Source organism: Canis lupus, chromosome 9, assembly GCF_011100685.1.
Source record: "Canis lupus familiaris isolate Mischka breed German Shepherd chromosome 9, alternate assembly UU_Cfam_GSD_1.0, whole genome shotgun sequence".
NCBI classification, from domain to species: Eukaryota; Metazoa; Chordata; class Mammalia; order Carnivora; family Canidae; genus Canis; species Canis lupus.
In genome coordinates this window covers 25325744-25349997 of record NC_049230.1, presented here as the reverse complement: position 1 = coordinate 25349997, position 24254 = coordinate 25325744, and the positions used below count along the sequence as shown (strand labels likewise).

General features: G+C 55.7%; 3 protein-coding genes across 4 annotated transcripts; 1 reads left to right on the top strand and 2 right to left on the bottom strand.

The window, feature by feature from the left end:
- Positions 1-4607: 4607 nt before the first annotated feature.
- LOC111097371 (translation initiation factor IF-2-like) lies at positions 4608-6110 on the bottom strand. Its single transcript, XM_038547615.1, has 2 exons — positions 4812-6110; positions 4608-4704 (listed from the first exon to the last, which is right to left on the bottom strand). Exons 1-2 carry the CDS (start codon positions 5293-5295, stop codon positions 4628-4630), a joined length of 561 nt encoding a protein of 186 aa, XP_038403543.1. The 5' UTR covers positions 5296-6110; the 3' UTR covers positions 4608-4627.
- On the top strand, positions 5160-11325 carry PHOSPHO1 (phosphoethanolamine/phosphocholine phosphatase 1). The gene is given in 6 exon segments (XM_038547614.1): positions 5160-5381; positions 6622-6724; positions 8638-8748; positions 9542-9660; positions 10386-10767; positions 10769-11325. Coding segments are annotated over 4 exon segments (1053 nt in total). The 5' UTR covers positions 5160-5381; positions 6622-6724; positions 8638-8703; the 3' UTR covers positions 11276-11325.
- Positions 11326-12501: 1176 nt separating this feature from the next.
- On the bottom strand, positions 12502-23066 carry ABI3 (ABI family member 3). Of its 2 annotated transcripts, none has more exons than XM_038547612.1 (8): positions 22622-23066; positions 17660-17827; positions 16235-16411; positions 14581-14666; positions 14351-14446; positions 14031-14182; positions 13385-13522; positions 12502-13018 (listed from the first exon to the last, which is right to left on the bottom strand). In XM_038547612.1, the coding sequence occupies exons 1-8, from the start codon at positions 22736-22738 to the stop codon at positions 12855-12857; spliced, it is 1098 nt and encodes a 365-aa protein (XP_038403540.1). In that variant the 5' UTR covers positions 22739-23066; the 3' UTR covers positions 12502-12854. The 2 variants fall into 2 exon arrangements, with proteins under 2 accessions (XP_038403540.1, XP_038403541.1); XM_038547613.1 differs by having other exon boundaries at positions 14031-14179.
- Between the last annotated feature and the right edge of the window lie 1188 nt (positions 23067-24254).

Sequence of the window (24254 nt, the reverse complement as noted above, 5' to 3'; positions counted from 1 at the left end):
ACTCCAGATCAAGGCTTGCGCTAGGTGCTGGGGACACCATGGTTCCTATACTCACCGAGCGGACAGTCTGATGGGTACAGATATTACTCAATCAGCTAGGAGAAGCCCAGGGTGCTGTGTAGGTGTGTAAGAAGAAAGGGAGGGTGTCTGGGCAGCTCAAGTTTCCTTTTAGAAGTGACAGATGGATGAGCATAACCCTGAACTCAGTGGGAAACCATGGATGGGGTGGGAAGTACTCTGGAAAGAGGCTACAGCAAGTGCAAAGGGCCTGTGGCAGCACATTTGAAAACCAGAAAGAAGGCTGTTACACACTGTGAGTGGAAGAGGGATGCAAGAAGTAACCAGGGACACGAGGCAGGCAGAGGCAAAATCACTTTGTTCTCTTTAAGGTGACATTTGCAAAAAATGGAGGAAATGGAGTGGCAGATTTTAAGTCTCTGAAAGCCATTACACAGGAGGGTGCCTTGGAAGACAAATGAGAGGAAATATCCCAGCAAGTGGGATTTGAGTCAGATCTCAAGGACTTCTTTGAGTCCCCAAAGGTGACCCTAGGGCGGGGAGGAGGTGACTTTTTGGACTTTCTTGATCAACTGCTGTGTCTGCCAGGCAGTAGAAAGGATGTCTGCACATTTACTTCTCTCATTCCCTCTCTCTTTTTTTTTTTTTTTTTAAGATTATATTTGTTTAAGAGAGAGCAAGAGAGAATGAGAGAGTATGATGGGGGGGGGGGGGCGGATAGAGGCAGACTCCACACTGAGCAGGGAGCCCAATGCAGGGCTTGATCCCAGGACCCTGGAATCATCAGCGCAGCCTAAGGCAGACTCTGAACTAACCTGAGCCACCCAGGCGCCCCTGCACCTCGTCTTTACCTGCTTCTCTCTGCCACATGACTCCCCATCCTTGCAGTTTACTGGAGGGGGACAGTGGACAGCTCTGTCTGGGTGAGTCTGTTGTGGGAGATGGGCTGGACTGGGGAAGGCAGGGAGGAAAAGATGCAGGGTGGGAAGAAAGTGGTTCTGGAGTGTCTCCAGGCTGCTCAGGGGGTGTAGAGGAAGAGGAGAGTGGAAGCCAGCAGCAGGCAGGACCAGAAGTTAGGGTGGGACAAGGAAGGAGAGTGGTCAGGACGGGGCATCTTGGCTGGGGGGGGAACCCGACCCCTGAATTATGAGTCTCCTCCTTATCCCGGAGGTACCCCAGGTCCCAGCTGCTTTACCCGCTGAAGTCCAAGACACTATTGCCCTGGTAGTCACAGGTACAGCAGATCTGCCCGCTGTTCGCTGTTCTCGGACACAGTTCTGGGAAGGCCTGTTCCCTTATCTGCATCTCCTCTCTAGCCTGGAAGTTCCCTGAGGGCAGGGTCTGTGTCTTCTTCAAGATCTCATCTCCCAGCACCTGACACAGTTAATAGCTGTCAATGAAAGAAAGTGCAAAGGAATACCACATTGCAGGGCTGCCTGGGAGAGCAGGAGACAGTCCACAGCTACCGACGGGATGCAGCTCTGAAAATCTGAACCTCCGCCTATGTTATTGCCAGATTCTTCCAAGCACCAGGGTCGGGGTGGGGCAGCCAAGTCCCATCCACAGAGAAGGGCAACTCAAAACTCTGGAAACTTCTGAGGCCGGCCACATGATGTTCTGGTTAAAAATGAAACTCTGCTGCTGACTGCCTGGATTCAAATCTTGCTTCTGCCACTCCCGAGCTCTGGGACCTTGAACAAATTACATACATACTCTGTGCCTCCTTTTTCTCATCTGTAAACTGGAGGAACTAAGAGATCATAGGGTTGATGTGAGAACGAAGAGAGTTGAGCCTTTATTTTTTTTTTTTAAGATTTTATTTATTTATTCATGAGAGACACAGAGAGAGAGAGGCAGAGACACAGGCAGAGGGAGAAGCAGGCTCCATGCGGGGAGCCCGATATGGAACTCGATCCCAGGACTCCAGGATCACGCCCTGGGCCAAAGGCAGGCACTAAACCACTGAGCCACCCAGGGATCCCCCGAGTTGAGCCTTTAGAACACTGCTCGGCACACAGTGAGCACTCCATCGACACTAGCGGCTGTTGTCTAGGAAGGAGAGGAGAGACTTGAAAGGGGATTTATTCAGCTCTGGTCCCTACGCCCCAGCACAAGGCCTTAGACCCAGAGCAATGACAATAGAACTTGCAGAACTGCCTGAACGGGGCAGTCCCCGTGGCGTCTTGCGCCAACCCACCTGTGTGGTCAACAGGTCCCTGAAGCCTCCTACAGAGAAGTCATGACCCGAACATCTGGGCGGATCACTACTTGCTACACAGCGTCCTTGGGCAAGGCACTTTCTTAATGTCCCCACGCTTCTGCTTTTTCATTGGTATGAGAATACTAAAAAAAAAAAAAAAAAGAATACTAATACCATCTGCCAGGCTTGTTGTGGGGACTATGGACCCGATAGAAAATCGTCCTTCCCCAGGTGGAGTGTAGGGAGGAAGGAGGCCATCTGCCCCTCCTGCTTCAGCCTTGCACCCCCCACCCCCCACCAGGCCTGAGAGCCAGAGTCCCTAATCCCAATTCCTGCCCTCCCTGGCTCTACACCAAAACCTTCACACCCTCTTTGTCAAGACCAGCTTGAGAGCCCCATTCCTGGCCACCTGAATCAGGCTTCACTGGAGACTCCTGTCTCTGTCACCTCAGATGACCCCATAAGCTCTCTGCCAGAATGACTGCCTGGAGTTCTAAGGTGAACCCCACAGGAAGAGAGGAAGTTCTGCAGCTGAGTGCTGAGCAGAGGCCTCACCCTGCTGGGGGCCGGGAGGAGGTGGGGGGTAGGATTCCCCTTCCCTTCCTGTCGGTCTTTAGACATGTGGCTGATCACTCATCTTGTCCAACTGTCCAACTGTGTTCATTGGCACAACGAGAGGGGAAAGTTTAAGAGAGGTAGGATTAGGGACACCTAGGTGGCTTAGCGGTTGAGCATCTACACCTTTGGCTCAGAACGTGATCCTGGAGTCCCAGGATCGAGTCCCACATCGGGCTTCCTGCGTGGAGCCTGCTTCTCCTCTGTCTGTATCTCTGCCTCTCTGTGTGTCTCTCATGAATAAATAAATAAAATCTTTAAAAAAAGAGAGAGAGGGAGGTAGGATTGTGTCCTGAAACACTTAGTGTAGGGGGACCTGGGAGTTTCTAGATTTATTCCACAAAGGCACTTTGCACAAATATCCTGTGAGCTTTGGTCCTCCCATGGCTGGAAGGCAAGAGGTGGATAGTAAGAACTGGCTTAGGCCGCCACAGAAAGTTACCTGCCCACCCCAGCCCCATTAGTGAATTTGGAAATAGCTGAAAGGATGTTAATCACCAGGATCTTGATTTGAATCTAGTGCCTCCTTGGGGACAAGGATGTCCCCAGGGATGACCTTGGACAACTCATCTGGTCTTTCTGAGCCTCAGTTTCCTTGTAGGAGAATGGGGATAACCCTGGAGTACCCTGCTAGATGAAACGAGGAGACACAGACAGGGCACTAGGTTGAGCCAAACACAGCAGGCAACGTGCTTCACCACAACGAACATCTAAGACCTACAGTGTGCCACAGTCTCTGTGCTGGGGGCCATGGGGGACACCACTCCATAAGACAAATGTGGTCTCTGCCCCTCTACTGCTGACAGGAGAGAAGGGGTAGCAGACACCGAACGAAGGGCACGGTGTGGGGTAAAGGCGAAGGCAACCAGGCTGGGAGCCCAGCTCTACCATTCACCTGCTGGGTGATCCTGGGCAAGCTCAACTGCTTGTGCCTTGATTGCCCAACAGCAAGAGACGCCACGAGTCGTTTCATAGAGTGGTGCGGATTATCTTTACTGACACGTGATACTATACTGACAGCATTTACCACGTGCTTTGGTAGCACACAAGTGATCGGTGTAATAAAAGGAGCTTCAGAAAAAAAAAAAAGGAGCTTCAGGATGTGTGACAGAGGTCGGGCTCACCCGGCAAACAGGGCAGGTGTGTTCCGGAGGAGGGAAGTCCCCAGGAAACATCACGTAAATGCTGTGAAGCATTCATTCTCCTTTGTACATGTGGAAACAGCACACACCTGTCCTGTTTTTTTTTTGTTTGTTTGTTTGTTTTTTTTCGTTTTCCCCTGGCCTGTTCTTTAAGGGACCCCTAGGCCCTGCACAGAATTCCTTGCGACCGCAGTTCCCTGTCTGGTTTCCTGTGCCAAGGGTTCCCAGATCATAGAGGGCCTTTCCACCCACTGGCTCTCTTGGAAGAGCGGGGCACGGAGAGATTTTGACCCAGGCCTGAGGGCTTCTAGGCTCTGCATCCACGCAGCTCCTTTGTGACCCCATGGGCCAGGTGTGCCTAGGTTTGAACTCCCGGCAAATAACTGCCCCTTTGTGAATATTCAACCATAAGTGCAGAGACCTAGTACCCTAGTGCCTGGTTCATAATAGGTTCTCGGTATATATAACTTCCCGCTCTCCGCTGTAGTCGAAGCATAAGCTTCTCCTCAACCCCTCAACCATGGGAGGGAGGGCAGATGGAGCTTGGGGCGGCGGCGGCTGGACTGCTGGGGCGGGCGGGGACGCAGGGGAGGGCGGCTCGGCACCAACTCTTAACCAAGCACAAGAGAAAGTGGGTTTTTTATTTACAACATCACTTGCAAAAGGCAAACAACTGGGTCCTTAAATCACTGCTCACGGCGAACCCCTTTCTCGGCGACCCCCTGCCACCTGTAAGGGAGGAAGGGTCCCAGGAGTGCCGCGACTCCGCGCGGAGGGCAGAGCTAGGCGCACGTGCGAGACGACGCGGTTCCCCGGCTGGGTCGACCGGCGCCTACCGCTCGGCGGAGGAGCGAAGAGGAGAATGGGGGCTGGCGGCAGGGGTGCATTTCTGCAAATCTCGGGGCTCGGCGCCCCGGAGGCACAGCCCTGGCACTTCTGGGCGTGTAGGCAGGGACTCCGGCGGAGCCCCGCAGCCGCTCCCGCGAGGGTGCCCCCCACGCTGCTCCCGAGGGAGGCGCTCCACATCCCCTCTCCTCCGCTCTCCCCCCTGCGCGCCTCTCCACCTGCGCGGGCGCTCCGCGAGCCTGCGGGGCAGCCTGAAGGCGTGGTCCGCAGGCCGCCCGCCCCTTTGATGTGCGCCGGCGCCGCTGTGATTGGACAGTCGCTTGTGACGTGCGGGGACTGCGGTGGGCCCGGGTGCTGCGGCAGCCGCAGCGCCAGCCGCGGCTCGGGCTCCGGCTCCCGGGCATTTAAAGGGGACGCGGCGGCGGCCCGGGGGGATGGGGGGCAGGTGGAGGGGGCGGCCCAGACGCACATCATCCACGGGCCCTCGGGACTGGAGGGACTCGTGAGCCGGAGCCCAGAAATCCGGGGGTGGATAAGACACCGCGTCCCCTCCAATTCCCGTAAGCACCCCTTGCCCCATCCTGCGCCCAAATACCTCCGCTAGCCCCACTCCCCCACTCTTTACACTCCAAACTAAGCCGGGACAGACCTCTGCCGCCACCGCTCCCCACGTGAGTCCTGGGCTTCCCGAGGCAGGGCGGGCTGGGGTCCCCGCGAGGGGTGGGGGCTGTGTGGAGTTCGAGGGCGCTCCTTCACGTGTGTCAGTGGGGGAGTCCCCTGGAGCGAGGACCGGAGTCCTCCTTTCTCCCACCCAGGAACGCGGTGCCCAGAGAGCCCTCTATCCCCGACTCGGGCAAAGCGAAGGAATCAGTGCCCCCTTGCTCCCCGCCACCCACCGGTCCCCTGGGCTCCCCGAGCTGCGCGCCGCCCCCCCTGCCCCGCATTGGAGCGAAGCACCCGCCAGCTGGGGGTGTGCCAGAATGCCTGCTTTCCAGCCACCTCTAAAAATATCTCTCCCCCCACTCCACCGGCAGCTGCCACCTCCCTGTCCACTGAGGATCCCCTTCCAGCTCATCCACCCAGGCAGGGCGAGCCCGGAGGGGACTCCTAATCCCAGCATCTTCACGGACACCAGGTCTGCAGGTCCTCGCGGCCAGCTAGCTACTCACAGTCCAAGAGGGTCTCCAGGGCAAGAGGGGGAGCTCTGGCTGCAACTTTGCCTAGAGGCACCCGGGGACTCCTGAGTTCTAATCCCGTATCTGATTTTGTGCCCCCCCCCCCCCCCCCCCCCCCCCGGGATGTTAGCTTTACCTCCCTCCGCCTCTGTTTTTCCTATTTGCTGCTGCTGGTGGTGAGAAGGAAGAAACCATGGTGAAGTTGGGAACACCCTCCTGGGGAGGGAGAAAACTTCAGCTTAGTTGTGGGATCGGGTTCCTAGTGATTGCTACAAGAAGACCTGGTCTTGGGCAGGGGGATTATAACTGTGGTATCTGCAAGTCCTGGTTCTCCATCCCCCACCCCTATCCTGAACATTTCCTGGGGAAAACTGCCCTAGAACTGTCCAGTGGGCTCCATTCCCCTCATTAAGGGGGGGGGGGGGGACTTCAAACTGTTTCCCCTCCCCAGTCCCCATTCCTACAAATGTCTTCTGAAAGCATTTTTGTAAAAGGCGGGTGGAAACAAGGAGGAATCCAGTGATCTGATGTGGAATCGGGGAGGTGGGCACCGCTTTTAGGTGGGACTAGAATATGGACTCCCTGCCACCCCAAAGAAACCCCTTTTCTCCTCTCTCTGCTCTAGCCATCTATCTGGAAAAGCTCAGAGATCCTGTCCCCCTTTTCTCCAAGGGACTCTTTTTGGTGACCACAAAAGGATTTGGTCACTTAGGACAAAGCAGCCAGAGGTGAGTAACCTTTCTGAACATCATGAAAACCACATGCCAATGTGGCCTGGGAACTGTGGGGGTAAGGGTGGTGTGGCAGCACAGCCTTCTCTTCCTGGGGGAGGAAACTCAGGATGCCTGGCTTTCTGCTCTGGGGATTAAAAGAAACAAGGGCAATTCACTAAACGATGATTGTGGAAACGATGTCCCTAAATATTGTTAGATGAAAAAAATGTATGTCTTCTGCTCTAATGAATGAGAATTTTTGCACATGATTAAAAATCAGTATAACATTCCACTACAATTTTAAAAGGAAAAAAAGAAACAAGGGCAAAACAAAGAGACCCTTTTCTGTGGGATGAAAGTTGGTCTCTGGGTGGCTGCTTGAAGAGCCTGTGTATCTACCTCCCACTCTCTTCTCCCCAAGCCCAGTTCATTGTTTGAGCTCCTGCTTGCTTTTACCACAGAAGTGGGATCCCCTGACCTTTCTCCTCAAACTTGCTGGGCCCCAGGGGGTGGGGAGGGTGGGGATGGGCTGGACACATGATATCAGACAGGATCCTGGAAGTTTGGAACTCCCTCCAGATAGGGCCTGGGGACAGCCCTCCCATTCTCCAGAACATGCCATTCCAGCATACCCATGCCTTCTCTCCCATCTACTCTTTGACTCCTCCCCTGGCCCCCTCCTATTTTTGCCCCCACCCTCCCCCATGTGCCCCATTCAGCTCTGGCAATCTTTCCCAATTCCTAGATTAGATTAAGAGTTCTTATGGGAAAGGCTGAGACCCGCATCCATCCCTATCCAAAGGGCTTAAAGCATATCTGGTTAGGGAGTGGGGAGGGGTGAGGTAGCTCCAGGTGATAGAACCTCTCCTTCTGACCTATGGCCTATTCCTGGGATGTCCCAATCTCTGTCTCAGGGCCACAGCTTCTTCCTGATGTTCTGGGATGGTCTGGGGAGAGTGTCACCTTGACAAAGTCAGGGGTTTCCAGTATCATCCGCTGTCACCACCAGAGGGCAGCAACCAGCCAGAACTTTGCTCCTTTCCCGGTCTAGTTCTGGTTCTCAATATCTTTCCAGATCTGTCCCAGAGGCTTCTATTCTCTCATTCAACCCCAAGATGAGAGGGGAGGAATGGGACATGGGGAGGCCCTGGGAGCTGTAGGAGGTATCCTTTGTAGCTGAGTTGGTGAAGTCCCCACGGAGCCAAACCCTGTGCCCAAAGTCACACAGCAAAGCCACACAGAAATTTCAAACTGACTCCTGGCAGATTGCCAGCCTCTGAAAGCACCAGGGAGGCCAGTCCCAGATCATTGGTTATGCTCAGGGGTCCTGGCCCGCCGCTGTGGTACAATGAGCCTGGTCATCTGCCCCTTCCCTTTTAAGGGCAGAGAGTATACAAGGCTGTGGCCAGATGTTCTTGAATCAGACTCCCTGGGGAAACAAGCACACAGCCCCAGGCAAGTTAACCTCTCTGGGCCCTTCTCACCTGCTGAACTCATGGGACTGCACTGAGCTATGGGGAGAACATGAGTGCCGGTGACGCGTAAACCATGATGTGCCATACACAAGAAAGGTGCAAGGATCATACTGGAGAAAATTAAAGCACTGGTCTCAGACCCTAAGTTCCAGTCTTCAGACCTGTCTTTGGCACCACTCACAGTGGTGACCTTTGAGTAAGTCGGCTAACCTCTCTGGGTCTCCAGTTAATATCACTTGTAACCTCTCAAACATCACAGGGGATTGGTAGGAGGATACCAAATGAGGGCTTTGTGGTGTGTGAGCACTGTATTTGAGGGATTTTTATTGAGCCCCTGGGAGTGGGAGTGGTTGGTTCCCGGGGCTCAGCAGACGGGACACAACCAGGTGGCCATTGGTGGTGGAAACAAAGCTAGCCGCTGGCCCTCTCCAACAGACCTTGTGTGGTTGTCAGGAGCTCTGGACAACGGCTGGAGGCCAACAGAGTCCCTAAGGTGGTGCCCAGGGTGATGCACTGACAATGAGCGGGTGTTTTCCAGTTGCTGGCCTCCGATGCCTGTCTAGGGTAAGTGGGTCCCTCCAGGGGTCTCTTAGGCTGAGGCCTCAGTCCCCTTCCCATGATTAGGTGGAAGGAGCCCTATCCAGCCCCTTTTAGGTCTACCTTCATCTCTACCACTAATCCCTGGAAGCTTCCATCCCAGGCATGGGGTCCTGATGCTTTGCATCGTCAACTTAAGGGATCTTGGTCCACTGAGACTCCCAGAAAGATGTTGGTGAGACCAGAGGGTGACTCTAGGGCCGAGCTCAGGAAAACCGTTCTAGTAGTGGAGGCAGAGAGCTGGGTCCACATCCCGGCTCTGAAATTAGGAGCTTGGACGCTGTTTCACAAGATGTACCAGGCCATAAACACCACAGGACTATCAAGGGGCGAGTCAGGATGAAGCCAGGAGGAGAGTGCTTGGGTCTGGACTGATTAAGGTGGGAGGCCAGTAGGGAGAAAGGCAGTGTGGATATCCAGAAGCTGTACCTGGTTTGCTCTCTGCCCCTCGGCCATGCACAGCAGCCAGCAGGCAACAGTGGCAGAGACAGGCCACTGGGGGTTTCTGCGGTCCCCAAGTGCTTTGCCTTTGTACCTCACATTTGCACTGCTGTCCCATGTCCTCTGTAGGTGAGACTCTGGCCCCAGGGCTCCACCTCCTGGAGCCACCCCTCCCAGCCCCACTCTGTCTCAGGCTCCCCTAGCATGACCTCCTCCTCCCCGCCTTCTCCTTCCCCACCCTGTATCCACTCCCTGCTCCTTCCCCCTCTGCCTTTTCAGCCACCGCTGCTCTCTTTCCTCTCCCCTACCTGTCTCCCAGGTATGTCGTGGCCTGGTGCGGGAAGCTCCTACCTCCCCAAGCCCCACTGCTTCTGCTGCCCGCTTACTTCGGACTCTGGCAGAAACCCCACCCGCTGACGTGTACCTCCCAGGGAATTGGCAAGTGATTAGTGATGAGCTGTTAGGACAGGGCCCAAAAACCTCCCTGGAGAAGCAGTGTCCCATCCTTGGACCCCTGCCAGGTGGGGTCCATGGGGCTGGAAGCAGCTCCCAGAGAGCCCTACTGGGTTAACCCACCAACCTGGTTATTCCAAGAGCTTAGAATCCAGTCCTCTGGCCAATGCAGAGGCCCAGCTCTTAGCCACCAGCCAGGCCACAGGACCTAGCATTCACAGTCGCATGCCTCGGGTGATACCAGCGAGTGTTGCCTGGAGCCTGGCTCCTTACTGTCCACAGTCCCATCAGCTGGGCATGGCCCAAAAAGGGAATGAGGAGGCTGCTGCAGTTGGGTGAATGCCTGGTTTCCGTGGTCTACGTTTCTTAGGGAAGAAGGGGGTGGAGAGGACGCCACACCGACAACGGGGGTCACTGGAAGTCTCCAGAACGGCCTCATCCATAAACGTCCCCCAAAGGGGTGCTCTTCCCCTCCTCTAAGCTGACCCCGTTAGGCCCCAATGGCCCAGACAAGAGTAGCAGAGACAGGTGCCAAGGAAGCCCTTCTGGGTTAAACCCCAGCTCAGTTCACCGAGAGGGGCGAGCGGGGAGGGCGGGGAAGGCTGGGACGGGGGCGGGGGCGGGGGCTGGGGCTGGGGCGGGGGCGGGGGCGGGGGCTGCGGCGGCGGCGGGTCCTCCGCCCACCTTAACCTGCCTCGGGTCCTCCTCAGGTCTTGGACGTGCCAGCGCCTCTGGCCGTGGCCCGCTAACCAGCCTCTCCCCGGCCGGCTCGCGCCGCGCCCCCTCTCGCTTGCTCCCTCCTCCTCCTCCTCCTCCTGCTCCTCTTCCCCCCGCTCCCAGGACGGCGGGATGGCCGCGCAGGGCGCGCCGCGCTTCCTCCTGACCTTCGACTTTGACGAGACCATCGTGGACGAGAACAGCGACGACTCGATCGTGCGCGCCGCGCCGGGCCAGCGGCTGCCCGAGAGCCTGCGGGCCACCTACCGCGAGGGCTTCTACAACGAGTACATGCAGCGCGTCTTCCAGTACCTGGGCGAGCAGGGCGTGCGGCCGCGGGACCTGCGCGCCATCTACGAGGCCATCCCCCTGTCGCCCGGGCATGAGCGACCTGCTGCAGTTCGTGGCCAAGCAGGGCTCCTGCTTCGAGGTCATCCTCATCTCGGATGCCAACACCTTCGGCGTGGAGAGCGCGCTGCGCGCCGCCGGCCACCACGGCCTGTTCCGCCGCATCCTCAGCAACCCGTCGGGGCCCGACGCGCGGGGGCTGCTGGCGCTGCGGCCCTTCCACACGCACAGCTGCGCACGCTGCCCCGCCAACATGTGCAAGCACAAGGTGCTCAGCGACTACCTGCGCGAGCGGGCTCACGACGGCGTGCACTTCGAGCGCCTTTTCTACGTGGGCGACGGCGCCAACGACTTCTGCCCCATGGGGCTGCTGGCGGGCGGCGACGTGGCCTTCCCGCGCCGGGGCTATCCCATGCACCGCCTTATCCAGGAGGCGCAGAAGGCCGAGCCCAGCTCCTTCCGCGCCAGCGTGGTGCCCTGGGAAACCGCCACCGACGTGCGCCTCCATCTGCAACAGGTGCTGAAGACGTGCTGAGGATGGTGGCCTGCAGGGGGCGCCCGGGCGGAGGAGGGGGACGCGTGGGGTGGGTGGGGGCGAACGGGAAAGACAAACCTAGTTTTACGACTCCCTTTTTCCCTTTCGCTTCGGTATGTCCCTCTGGGAGTTTCGGGAATTTTTCCGGGATCTGCCATGGGGGGGGGGGTGGCTGGGGGAGGGGAGTTCGGAGCCGTCCCTATCTATGCAGTTAACCCACCTCGGCTGCCTCCCCCCGTTCCACGGCAACGTTAAAATCTGGAGCCTGGCTCCTCCGAGGTGGTGCGCATACCTGGGAAGGCAGCGGTGTTTCCAAAATCCGTGTCCTCCCAAGTGGGAGGAAGGGGTTCCCTGGCAGGGGAGATTAGAACATCTCCCGCGGCTTTAACTGCTGCCTTGAGCCGCGGGACCTTCCCTCCCCCAGTCTTCCGTTAAGGGGACTCCCGTCCCGAAAGCCTCCTGGCTGCCCCGGAGTCCCAGCCGAGAGAGGTGAAGCTCTCCACCGACTGCCTCAGGCCTAGATCTTGCTTCATCTACCGTGCCCTTCCCCCCACCCAGCCACTACACCCTTTTTCCTCCAGCCTCCCTTCCCGCGCCCCACCCCCACCCCTACCCCCGCCAGCATTCCCCAAAGGAAAAAAAGCCAGAGGGTACAGTCGCCTCCTGGTGGTGGAACGAGGTAGCACTGTTCGGCTCGGGTCCGTCCAGCCTGGGACCTCGCAGCGCGCGACCGTGGCTCCTCTCACCCCAGCCTCGTCTATGCAGCAAGAGACCAGGGACTTTACCAAAGTCGCCCCGCGGGCTGGGCCCCCTGCGCCTCCCCCCTCCTCCCGTATGGAACAGAAAGCCATGATGTTTTAAAGCAGAGCCAGCGAAAGCCAAGCCCCTCCTCCCTCTTTGGTGTTTTAGAGCTATAAAGGAGGTGAAGGGGGAAGAGCTGACTTGAGATCTCTCGCGCCGATGTCTGAAGGGTGAGGGTGAGGCGATGTCGGCTCTCGGGGAGACCCATCTAAGGGTGGCGGGAGTTGGTCCCACTCTGGGAAGAGTGCCCAGCTGGAGGCACCCAAGCCGAACTTCACACAGCAAACAACGGGAACAAGTCGTTGCAGAGGCGTCAGGGGTCTAGTGTCCAGGGCACACAGGACCGAAGGGACGGCAAGGGACTGCTGCGGGGGTGTGGGGGGGAGGCGGCGCAGGCAGAGGGGGCTCAATAATTAGCAGGAGCCTTGCACTCCCTCCTCTCTCTCTGGCCCCCTAGCCTTGCAGGGCAATCACCAGGAGGTCATCAGAGTTTTATTCAAAGTTGGTACTTGCAGCTGGAGACCCCATCCTGCGTGGAGTAGGGTGTCCTCTGTGGACAAGATCATCAAACTCTGGCTTCCAGTTCTTTCCTGTCTGCAGCGGGCCTTTGGGTCCATTCTGTCTCTCCCCGGGACCCCTTCCCACCAAAAGGAGGGGAAGGGTAGGCACAGCTCGCAGACCAAGAAGTGGGCAGCCCTAGTCTAGCCTTGACTGTGGGGTTGGCTTTGTACTGGAGCTCAAGGGGTGCCGGATCGGGAGCCCAGAGAGCCCTCAGCTGTCAGCAGCTGGGCTCCACATAGTTCCCTGGGAAGAATCCAGTCCCGTCTGAGCTGACGCCCTCACACCAGCCATCTGAGTAGCGGCGTGTGATGCAGATGACGGTGCCCTTGGAGAAGGAGAGCTCGTTGTCTTTCTGGCGGGTGTATGGGTACAATGTCACCACTGCAGGATGGGAGGAGAGGTTGCCATGAGATGTGTCTCCTGCCCTAGCATGGGGATGCCAGGGAACATCTAGGGGGATGGCTACAGGGAGTAGGGCAGGAGGTGCCTTCCCCAAAGCTCTTGGGACCACCCCTGCTTCCCCACCTGGGTTAATAGTATTCAGTGCCAGGCCAGCTGCCTGTCTTTCCATCTTGGTTCACCACTCCTGGATGAACGTTTGGTCAGTTCATCAGGAAATAGGGAGGGGTGTGTGTGTGTATAACGGGCTCATATTCACACCGTTGCAGATTCTAGTGTAGAAGAGGAGAGGGGAAAAAAAAAAAAAAAGAAGAGGAGAGGGGATCCCTAGTCCCAGGAATCAGGTACCTTTCTCCAAGTATGCAGCAGGGACCCAGCTAGGCTCTTCAGGCCCAAAGTCTGGTGGGGGCAGTGGTGGCAGCCCCAATTCATCAACATCCAGGGGTAGAGGAGGGGGCAGATCCAGGGGCGGGGGCAGCTCTGGTGCTGGGAGGGAAAGTAGAAAGCCTGCAGGTGTGGCACAGGAAACCCCCTTCCAACTGCCCCCAGGAAACTCCACTGTTCAAAATCCGGGCTCCAGCATCCACCCATTTATGTAATCTTTCTCCAGCCTGGGCCCATCAGGGTTCCCACCACAAGGCCTCTAGTAGGTTCTCAGTAAACACACAAATGTTGAGCGGTGTAAGGTCCTCAGGCTCTGCCACTCAGCTGGGTAACCACAGGCAAGTCACTGAATTTAACCTGTCGGCCTCAACTTGCATCTGTGCAATCAGAGTGTGAAGATCCTCTTAGGGTTTTTAAGTTAAGTGAAAAAAGAGACGAGGAGCTTGAACACAGAGCCTGGTGTAAAGCAGGCGCTAAATTAGCGCACTTCCTCTCCTGTTACCCCCTACCTAGGACGTCCACTGAGCTGGCGGATCGGATGGGCGGGGAGACCTGGGGGACGTGAGGCAGAGACCCCACAGGGGAGCCAGGAGGGGGCGGAGCTCCTTACCCGGCGGGGGCAGGGATACTTCCTCCAGCGGAGGGGGAGGCAGGAAGACCTCGGGGGCCGGTGGCGGGGGTGGGGCCATGCCGGGGAGAGGTGGGGGTGGGGGTGCTGCCTGCCCCTTGGTCGTGGAGCCCCCACCGACACCTTCGGCGCTGCTGAGGACCAGAGAAAGAGGGCTCGGCTAAGTTGGGGGACCCCTTCCCTAACTCGGCATTACCCCCCCACCGGCCCCGCCCCTTCAGTCATCAGCCCAGGCCTGTGCTGCGAGTCGTCTCCACCCTAGTAGTCACCGTGACACCCCCACTTGGACTTGTGGGGCTCACCCTGCAGAGGCCAGGGAAGAGGCAGATGAGGCGGCGGAGAGTTTGCCCTCGGGCACCACTGGGAGCTGCACGGGCTCGGGGATCCGCGGCGGCCTCCTGGGGTGGGGGAGGGGTGGATTAGGGTGGGGAAGGAAGGCTTCCGGCCAGCGGGGTCAGGTGCGGGGAGGAGGAAGTTTGGCTCCTCTGCACTGAGGGTGGGGGAGGAGGGTTTCGGGATCTCGAGGCCTCACCCCAGGGTGGCGGAGGCGGGTGTCGCAGGCGCCTTGATGCTCTTTCGCGAAAGAGTCCCGGTCCGCGACAACTGCGTTGTCAGATCCTGCGGGGGAGCAGGGGGCGGGGTTGACGTCTATGGGGCTCCCCCTCCCCAGTAGCCCCCTGGTCCCAGAAGGGAAATGAGGGAGAGGCGGCCGCGAACTGGGAGGGAGCGCGCGGGGACAGCCAAGTTCCCACTTCTACTTCCCAGCCCCCCACATCGCACCCCACCCCACACACAGCTACCCCCTCTTGCTGCTGCCTGGGCCCTGGGCCTCTGGTCGACCGCGGGCCCGACGGAAACCTGGAGCAGACGCGGTCTGAAGGCCACTTCCTCTGCACAGCCTAGCATCCGCACCTCGCAGGCGCGCACAGCATCTCAGTGGCCAGCTTGGTGGGCTCTAATCCTCATAGACCCCAGGCAACCCCCGGCGGGGCTGAGGAGTTGGCGGGAAGGGGGGGGGAGGGGACCATCACACCTAGAGGTATACCCCTGCCATTTTTAAAAAATGATTTTATTCATCTATTTGGCAGAGAGAGAGCACAAGTAGGGGAAGAAGCAGGCAGAGGGAGAGGGAGAAGCAGGCTCCCCGCTGAGCAGGGAGCTGGATGCCAGGCTGGATCCCAGGACCTTGGGATCGTGACCCCAGGGGAAGGCAGCCGCTTAACCCACTGAGCCACCCAGGTGCCCCCCACCTGTCATTTTGACTGGCCTGCAGAACCCGGCTTTGGGAAGCTCAGGACAGAGGGACAGAGCATTTAAAATGCACAAGTGGCAAGGGCCAGCCCACATGTGAGAGAGCGCTTCTGTCCCTGGCGGGGTGTCCCTGAGTGTGGGCACATGAGGGATGCTGTCCTCTGCTATACTCCGCTAGGCACAAGACAAGGGGGACTGAGCTGAGTCCAAAAGAATGGAAGCTGGGCAATGGGAACTCACTGGTGGGGAAGCCTGGTGACTGAGGGAGGGGAGGATAGTCTGTATGCTATGGTATGTTGAGGGTTTCAAGGGGTCGCTGAGATCCAGGGGAGCTTTAATCTCCCTTGGGATGTTGGCATGTGGGAACTGACTACATGGGGTTAGGGATGTGTGCTCTCCCACCTCTCAGGAGATGAGCGGAGAAGGAAATGCTAGTGGCATGCTCCCCATCTTCACCAGGCCCCTCCCTTTTGAGTGGCTGCATCCCCACCCCTTCCCACCCAACAGCAAGCAGCTCTGGGGGGAGTGCTCAGTGCCTTGACCTCAAACCTCCAGACAGAGGAAGTTACTGTTCTCATGTGGCTGGGGAGCAATTCTCATGTACACCCTGACGCCTTCCCTTCCTCTCTTCCCCTTCACACACACACCCAGCCCCTGTGGAAGGGGGTGCTCAGATGCACCCTCAGCTAACCATCTGAGGACAGAGTAAAGGCCAGTTATGGAGGGAGGGGTCAGGAAAGACTTTTAAGGAGGGAGGCTTGGAGAGGAGGGGTCCCCTAAGGGTGATGGCTTCAGGCAGTGAGGAAAGATCAGGGAATAAGACTGGATGGAACAAGAATGTGGATGTGGAAGAGAATGAGGAGGAGGCTGGGGAGAAGCGAACCCACTAAACTGAGGGAGTGGTTTGTGGAAAAGAGGAGGGGCCCTCTCTCTACCTTAATCCCATGGCCAATGTCATCCAGGCAGCCAAAGTTGAGGGGTCTCCTGTAGTAAGGCGTGAGGGGAGGGAGGCTGTCGGGGGCGATGACTTTCTGGCCAGGGGGCAGCCGCTGGACGGTTGCTAAGGTGCCAATCTCCCTTCGGGCCACCTTCTCCATATGCATATTCACCATCTGCCATGACAGGGTTTGAGGTGACAGGAGGAGTCTCCATACAGTGCCCCACCTCTTATTTTGTTTTGGCTTGGGTTTTTTTAGATTTTATTTATTCATGAGAGACTCAGAGAAAGGCAGAGACACAGGCAGAGGGAGAAGCAGGCTCCCTGCAGGAAGCCAGATGCGGGACTCCATCCCAGGACCCTGGGATCACAACCAACGGACCTGCCAGAGCCAAAGGCAGGCACTCAACCAGTGAGCCATCCAGGCACCCCCAATACTCCCACTCCAAAGAAGATAGAGGCTTTGGAGTGGGAGTCAGGACCATGGGAAGCAGTGAGGTCCAGAGAGAGAATAAATGTCCCCAGGGTCACACAGCATTTGGGAAAAGAGTTGCCAGGGGAGGATGGAGCCACTTTGGAGCAGCTTCCTGGTGGAAGAGAATGAGGGTTATTATTAGCTGATCAGGCGCCAGAGGAAAGGAGGAAACACGGCACCCTTGGGGCGGCTGGGAAGAGACCAGTGCACTCGGTTGGCTCAGAAGCAGAGGTGGACAATGCCTAGATGGTAGAGAACCGTGACTGGATCAACTTGTCTCTTTTGGGGGACAAAGCAGTGAATTAAGTTCCTCTTAGAATGTTCTGTGGGGAAATTCAAGACACAGAGAGGGTGGGGACTCCGGTCTGCTGGGGTGAGAGTCACACCCTGCAGGGAACATGTGGGTGATGCACGGGCCAGGCTGCTGTGTGAGTGGATCTGTGCATGTGGTTGATGGGGCAGTTCCTCAGCCAAGGATCCAGGAAGGAAGGAGGGTGTGTATGCTAGAGGGGCGGGAGGCACCATAGGGTGGTGGCAGTGCTCTCAGGGCTGAAGATGACCTTGCCAAGCAAACACTCTGGGAGGAGGACACTTATTAAGTCATTGCCTGTGTTTAGATGGAAACAAGTCCTCTGGCCTCTTTACCGTATGAGGCAGCCACCGTGATTGGTAAGCAAGTCCTGCTTGCTACCTGTGGGATAGAATTCAGATAGAATTCAGAAAGAAAAAGGACTGCCTTCAAGGAGTTCCTAGTCTGGTAGGGCAGCAAGCCCAGCCCTGAGACATACCCACAGAGATAGGGAGGTTTGAAACTCTTGGGAAGTGCCAAGCTTCCATGGCCAAGTGAGGCACTTGGAGGAAGGCGGGAGAGAGCTTTTGCTGGAGAAAATGTCTGAGTGGGGCCAAAGAATTGGAAGCTCACACAAGAAGCCCTCCCATACCCCTTACCTGGCCCAGTGTGTTCACACGCGCTTCCACCTGCCGCAGCGAGGCCGCCTGCAGGTCCAGCATACGCAGAGTATGTCCAGCCAGGTTGCCTACTTGGTAGGCCACGCTGGCCAGTGCCTGGGTGGTAAAGGCCATGGTCTCTTCCAGTGCCTTCCTCTTGTCTGTGGCCTGTAATACACATAGCTCTGGTCTGAGGACGGCCCCTTCCACGGGATCCGTGGGTAGGATAGGAGAGGGCATAGGGATCACGGGAGAAAGCAGTAACTCAAGATGTTTGACGTGGTTTCCATGAGAAAGACACTGTAGTAAGAGGGACTCGGGGATATTAGGAAAGCAAATCTGTGGCCCCAAGGAATGGATGCAAACAGAGGAGGAGATCTCCGTCCTCGAAGAGTCCAGCTGAAGATTGACCCCACCACCTTTGGAGGACCTTTAGAAATCAAGGGTGAAGAGTAGAAAGGAAAGAGGAAGGCAGTAATTTCAAACTTAAAAACCAACCCAATCGACATCAGGCCCCCCCTGTCCTAGACCTTCTTACTGGAATCTGGGAGTAAGGGAGAGTGAGGGTGATGAATCTGTGCCTTTAAGAGCTCCCCAGGTGACCCCTGTGCTCCTTTCTCCAGTCTGCAGAATAGTGTTTGGGTACCAATGATCTAGTCCATTTTATAGATAAGGAAATTGCAGCCCAGGGAAGAGGGACTTCATTCATTCCCTCCAGTAGCTTCCCAATATGTGAGAATAAAATCCAGACTTCCAATCATGGCCTGTATAGGGTCCCCACAAGGCTGACTCTGCTTTTCTCTCCCCATTCTCCTCCACCACTCCCTCTCACTTCCTCCCCTCCAGGCACATTTGCCTTTAGGTTCCTGTTCTCCATCAAGTTAAGATTGTTTCCACCTCAGGGCCTATGCACTTGGTGTATCTCCTTCTAGAACCCTTATTATTAAATCTCAGCTCCCCAGAGACACATTTCATCACCACCCTAAGATTCCCCTAGCCTACATCTGTATCGGCTCTCTACTATACTTACCCTGTTCTCTTTTCCTCATAGTACTTAGGACTATCTATCAGAAGTGATTTATCTATTTACTTCATTATCTACCCCCCAGACTAAAATGTAAGCACGGTGAGGGCAGAAAGGCTGTCTGTTTTATTCTGTATCCTACCCTGGATTAGTGCCCAACACAGATGATACTTCATAAATATGCATTTGTGAGTTAATGAATGTGAAACCTATACTTTCTGGGCATCTCCTTACTGCATGCCAGGCACTGTACCAGGCAGGGTCACACTGCCAGTCAGCAGTAAAAGGGTGGGAAAGAATAGCTAAAGACAGAAGAAGGGGTGTTTTTTTTTTCAGTTCCAGATCAGACTAAGGGCTAGAGCAAAAGTTCTTTGGCCATTTGGTTCCCTAGGCAGCTTCCTCATCTCAGGTCAGATCATGGAGCTGCTGCAATTTAGCCTGTAGCCTTCTCTAGAGAAGAGGGAGGAGCCCAGGGCAGGTCTGGGCCAGGCCCGGGCATGGGCAGACAAGGCTGCAAGCAGTGTCTTTGCCAAAGAGCCCGGGTGCTCCCTAGAGCCTGTCAGTGGAGAGCGGACCTAGAACCTATCGGAGCAGGGTGCTTCCATTGGAGCCTGAGCCAAGCTGAAGTCTAAAGGCAGGCCCAAAATAAATAAATAAATAAATGAAAATAAAGGCAGGCCCAGAACCTTCTGCGCAGCCCTGCTCTGCTTTTCAGTTCCAACAACTAGGTGCTCATTTGCATGCAATTTACATTTCATCAGCATATGTACCCAAAAGCTTTAGAAAAGGCAAAGAAATCAACCCAGGATGTTTGAACCAGAAAGGAGAACAGGTCTTATTCTAGTTCAAGACCATTCTTCTTGGGATCCCTGGGTGGCGCAGCGGTTTGGCGCCTGCCTTTGGCCCAGGGCGCGATCCTGGAGACCCGGGATCGAATCCCACGTCGGGCTCCCGGTGCATGGAGCCTGCTTCTCCCTCTGCCTGTGTCTCTGCCTCTCTCTCTCTCTCTGTGACTATAATAAATAAAAAAAAAAAAAAAAAAAAAAAAAACAAGACCATTCTTCTTCTTCTCCTTCTCCTTCTCCTTCTCCTTCTCCTCTTTCTTTCTTCTTTCTTCCTTCTTCCTTCTTCTTCTTTCTTCTTCTTCTTTCTTCCTTCTTCCTTCTTCCTTCTTTCTTCTTTCTTCTTTCTTTTCTTTCTTCTTCTTCTTCTTCTTCTTCTTCTTCTTCTTCTTCTTCTTCTTTTTTAAGATTTTATTTATTTATTTATGAGAGACCCACACATAGGCAGAGAGAGAAGCAGGCTACCTGCAGGGAGCCTGATGGGGGACTGGATCTCAGGATCACACCCTGAGCCAAAAGCAGACACTCAACCACTGAGCCAGCCAGGTGTCCCTAGCTCAAGACCATTCTTTAATAGACAAGGAAAGGAAAGTCCAGAATGGGGTAGTGACTCCTCCTCCTTTGGTCTGCACCCAGACTTCCTAGCTTGCCTCATCAATGCTGTCCCCTGGTTGGCCTGCCATGTGGAACTGTCAGCCCAGATGGTCCGCTTGGGCCCAGCTCCAGGAGCCTGGAGCTGGATACCTACTGACCCCTGGTTTGGGGCTTGGCCCAAAGTTAGGTCCAGAGGTACAAAAATATGAGATCCATTGTCATAGCTGTCTGCTTATTCATCATGCAGATTACCTTGTCTGTAAACTCAATGGACTCTGACAGAGAGAACTCTGAAGTCAACCCCAGCCTGCCTCCCCCCATTCCCCATGGGCTTCCTGCACCTGACTGGGGTGAAGGGAGGGGCTGAGGGAAGGACAGGGGGCGTGGGAACCAGGCCTTCTTTAACGGTAGTTCTGAGAAGTCATCCAAACCCTTTGAAAGCATTTGCTCCCCAGACTGAGATCCTCCCCTGAGAGGCCAGGAAAGGTAACTAAGGTCAATTAATTAGTGTTCTGCATGAAGGAAGCAGGAGCCCGGGGACTCTGACCTGGGGCAGGGCTTTTGGTGATTTTGCAAGGGCAGCTTCACCTCACTAGAATTGACTTTCATTATCTTTCATCCTTCCGACAAATGATGATGATGATAGTAATGGTCATAGTTTCCATGTATCCTGCCCTTCCTAAGTGACAGGCACTGGGCTAAGTGCTTTAACACATTTTCACATTTAACCCACGTGACCATGGTAAAGAGAGAGGTGTAAGAATCAGAGAGTCAGCTTGCCATGGGTCCTGTAGTTGGTTGGTGGCAGAGATGGAAATTGGACTGGGTCTTTGTAATCCTAAATCCTGTGTGCACACACTGTGTATGCAACAAAGGAGAACCCATCTGGAAGAGCCTGGAGCTGTGCAGAGTTTACCCAAGAAATGGACAGAACTGCTTCTCTCCTTGTCTGTAGAAGGCTACCTTCCAGCACCACGAGAACCGGGCTGGTTTACAAGCCATAGTCCATCTCATCTGTAAGCTGGTCGGTCATTCAGCATCTACACCAACAGCAACTATTCAACTAGAGGTTTGGGGGTGGGCTCTTGAGTCAGAGTTCTGGGTTCAAATTCAGACTGCCACTAGCTTAGGGACCTTGGGAAAGTGAGTCAATCTTTCTGAACCCCGGCCTCCTGCTGTGGAATGGGAGTGCTTCTCCCCTCTCTGGCTTGGGGGAGGACTAAAAGAGGCCATGTGGGCAACAAGCCTGCCCAAAGGAAGGGTGCAGAGTGTTCTCACTGGTCTCATCACTGACTCCCTTTAATCTGCCATTTTCCCATAAGCACTTGCTACTTTCATTTTTTTTTTTTTTTCAACACTCTTACTGAGCCAGGAGGTCCCCCGGGGCCTGTCAGTGCAAATAAACTGTCTTTAAGTCATACGGCATGTCAGGCAAGAGGTAAAGAGAAGGAGAGGAGAGAACCGGCTTCGGAAGTCAGGAGGCTGATGCTCAGCTTTGCTACATCCAAGCCATGTGACCTTGGACAGTCACCTTGCCTCCCTGCGCTGCTGGTTCTTCATCTATGAAAGAGGAATAATAATACTTGTCTCATAAGGTGCTTACGAGGATTAATGGGAAAAACAACAACAACAAAAAAAACAGGTGCTCAATTGTTGTTGAGTTTCCCTCCCCACTCTTCCCTTGATCTGGGAATCTATGTTCATGGTCCTGAAACCGCTACACAATTTAGGAAAGTTCTAAAAAGTCTCAGTTGTCGGGGCATCTGGGTGGCTCAGTCCTTAAACATCTGCCTTTGGCTTGGGTCGTGGTCCTGGGGTCCTGGGGTCCTGGAATCGAGTCCCCGTCGGGCTCCCCACGGGGAGCCTGCTTCTCCCTCTGCCTATGTCCCTGACTCTCTCTGTGTGTCCTTCATGAATAAATAAATAAATAAAATATTTTAAATAATAATAATAATAATAATAATAATAATAAAGCACAGCTGTCATCTTTTTGCTGGTAGACAGCTCCCAGCAGTCACGTTGTCCATCCCCCTGCCTCTGTGCCTGACCCAGCTTAGTCTGATGTCTGTCCACTCTCGCTCAAATATCAGGGAAAGGAATCTCCCCCTGTCAAGTTCATGACACTGTCCAGGAAGTTCAGAAGGCCCACCTAGAGTCGGCCTGCAGATGCAGTAATGATGCCACTATTTGTTTGGGGACAAGTCTGGATCTGAGCAGGACCTGGGAGGGAGACAAAGATAGAGTGAGGAGCGCTAACGGGATAGAGGTGTGAGGCTCCAGGAGAGGCAGTGGGGCACGGTAGGGCTGGGTGGCACGGGGTCAGGGCTGAAGTTTGAGGGGAACAGAATGAAGCCGAGGCCTGGGGTGGAGGATTTCCCATCCGCACCCGGGCCGAGCACCTGTCAGGGTGGCTCCCGCAGTCCTGCCTTGGAGGTGGGCTCTGGGCCTCTCGGGGCGGTGGTGGGAGGCAAGGGTGTCGGGGCCTGTGCCCACTCCGCCTACCTGCACATAATTGTCCACGCAGTAGTCCGCGACCCGCAGCAGGGAGCTGTGGTTGCCCCGCAGAGCCTCCCGGCCCGTGGGGATCTCGAACTCCTGTAGCTGCTGCAGCTCTGCCATGGCCCCCAGCCTCTGGCTGGCTCCCCAGGGAGCCCGCTGATTTTGTGCCTCACCCAGCCGTTGATTGGTCGCTCTGCCTTACCCCCGCCTCACTGCTTTTGGTTTCCTCTCCGTGAGAGACCCAAACCTGCTTGCAAAGGGCAGGCAGGCTCATTCCGGGACAAGAGGAAGTCAGTCCCTGCCCCGAGGGCCTGTGCCTCTCTGCCCCCGGCCCAGAGGAAGGGGGAAGCCAGGGGCGCCTCTGGGGGCCCAGCCCCCCAATCCCTCCCAGCAGAGGAAGCCAAGGTCGGGGCGCTGTGATTGCTCATGGGCCTGGAAAGGAAACTGTTGGGGGGGGTTGGGGGGGGGAGACAGAGGAGGAAGGGGACTGGCCTGCTCTGGGTGGGGGGTGGGGGTGGATTTTCCACTCATGGAAGGGGAGGAAAGGGCAGAGGGTGGGGGCTTCCTTGGGAAGCTCAGGGATGAGTCACCAAGGGCCTGGGGAGTGGAAGGTGGGTAGGATGTGGAGACCAGTCATGCTGGGGGCTGTAGGGCGGCGCAGAAACAATGGAAACCAGCCAATTCAGCAGCAAGAGGAATCAGCTCAGACACCAGGAAGACATCCAGAGGTCCCCTGAGAAGTGTAACCAAGCCTCTGAAGGGTTCCATGTAAAGAAGCCCTAGTCTACAAGCTCTGTGCCTGATGGAGGTAAGACCAGCTGTAGCATGTGGGATTCCGATTAGACAATAGGAAGGAATTGGCTTTGAGAAACACCACATTCAAGTTTCTGATTAACTCGTTGGTTTTAGGAAGCAGCAGTGCATGGAGCACCAAGCTGTTCTCAAAAGGTATGTGCTCTATGTCCTGTATTCATAGGCAGTTGGCCTAGAGACTTCCAGGCTCTTGTCCTGATCCTAAAGTCTTAGCACTCCTGGCTGTGAGTGGGACTCAGACCCCAGAGCAAGGCAGTCAGGATGGACTCCAGGCCTCCTTTCAGCCAGACAAAAAGAGGATCCTTTATTGACCATATTGATTATCTTAAGCATTTGCTTCTCGAGAGGGTCCCCTTGTCATGGGACAGGTGTCAGCCTGAGCAAGAGCTCAGTATCTATTAAACAGCACAGCCCTTGGATGGTCCTGGAAGGAGACCAAGAGAAATTTCAGGATGCAGGCCCTGTGCTCAGCAACTGGTGAGGGAGACCCACACTCAAGGCTCAGAAGGAGGCATGGAAGCCAAGAAGCATGGACATGGGCATTAGAGGTGGCCATGGCCCCACGTGTTGATGGCACAGCATCCTAAGTGAGGAGTCCGTTTTTATTGAGTAAGCAAAGGAAGACTGAGCTTAGGAGAACCTTGCACGGTGTAATCGTGGGGCTCCGATGGGAGACACAATGGCTTCTTGGGTGAGGGAAGTTAGGAGCTGGTCCAGGACTTGAGTCACTGAGAAGGCCAATCTCAGAGCTGACTCAGAGGTAACGGAGGGGAGGGCTTAGAAGAGAAGGCACAGGGAGGAGAGAGTGAAGAGGGGGATGTGT

Coding starts and splice junctions, on each gene's coding strand:
- LOC111097371 (XM_038547615.1), bottom strand. CDS start 5,295: ATGATGTGCGTCTGGGCCGCCCCCTCCACCTGCCCCCCATCCCCCCGG. Junction 4,705..4,811: donor CTTCGCTCCTCCGCCGAGCG/GTAGGCGCCGGT, acceptor CCTCCCTTACAG/GTGGCAGGGGGTCGCCGAGA.
- ABI3 (XM_038547612.1), bottom strand. CDS start 22,738: ATGGCAGAGCTGCAGCAGCTACAGGAGTTCGAGATCCCCACGGGCCGG. Junction 16,412..17,659: donor GTGTGAACACACTGGGCCAG/GTAAGGGGTATG, acceptor CTGTCATGGCAG/ATGGTGAATATGCATATGGA. Junction 13,523..14,030: donor AGTATCCCTGCCCCCGCCGG/GTAAGGAGCTCC, acceptor TTTCCCTCCCAG/CACCAGAGCTGCCCCCGCCC.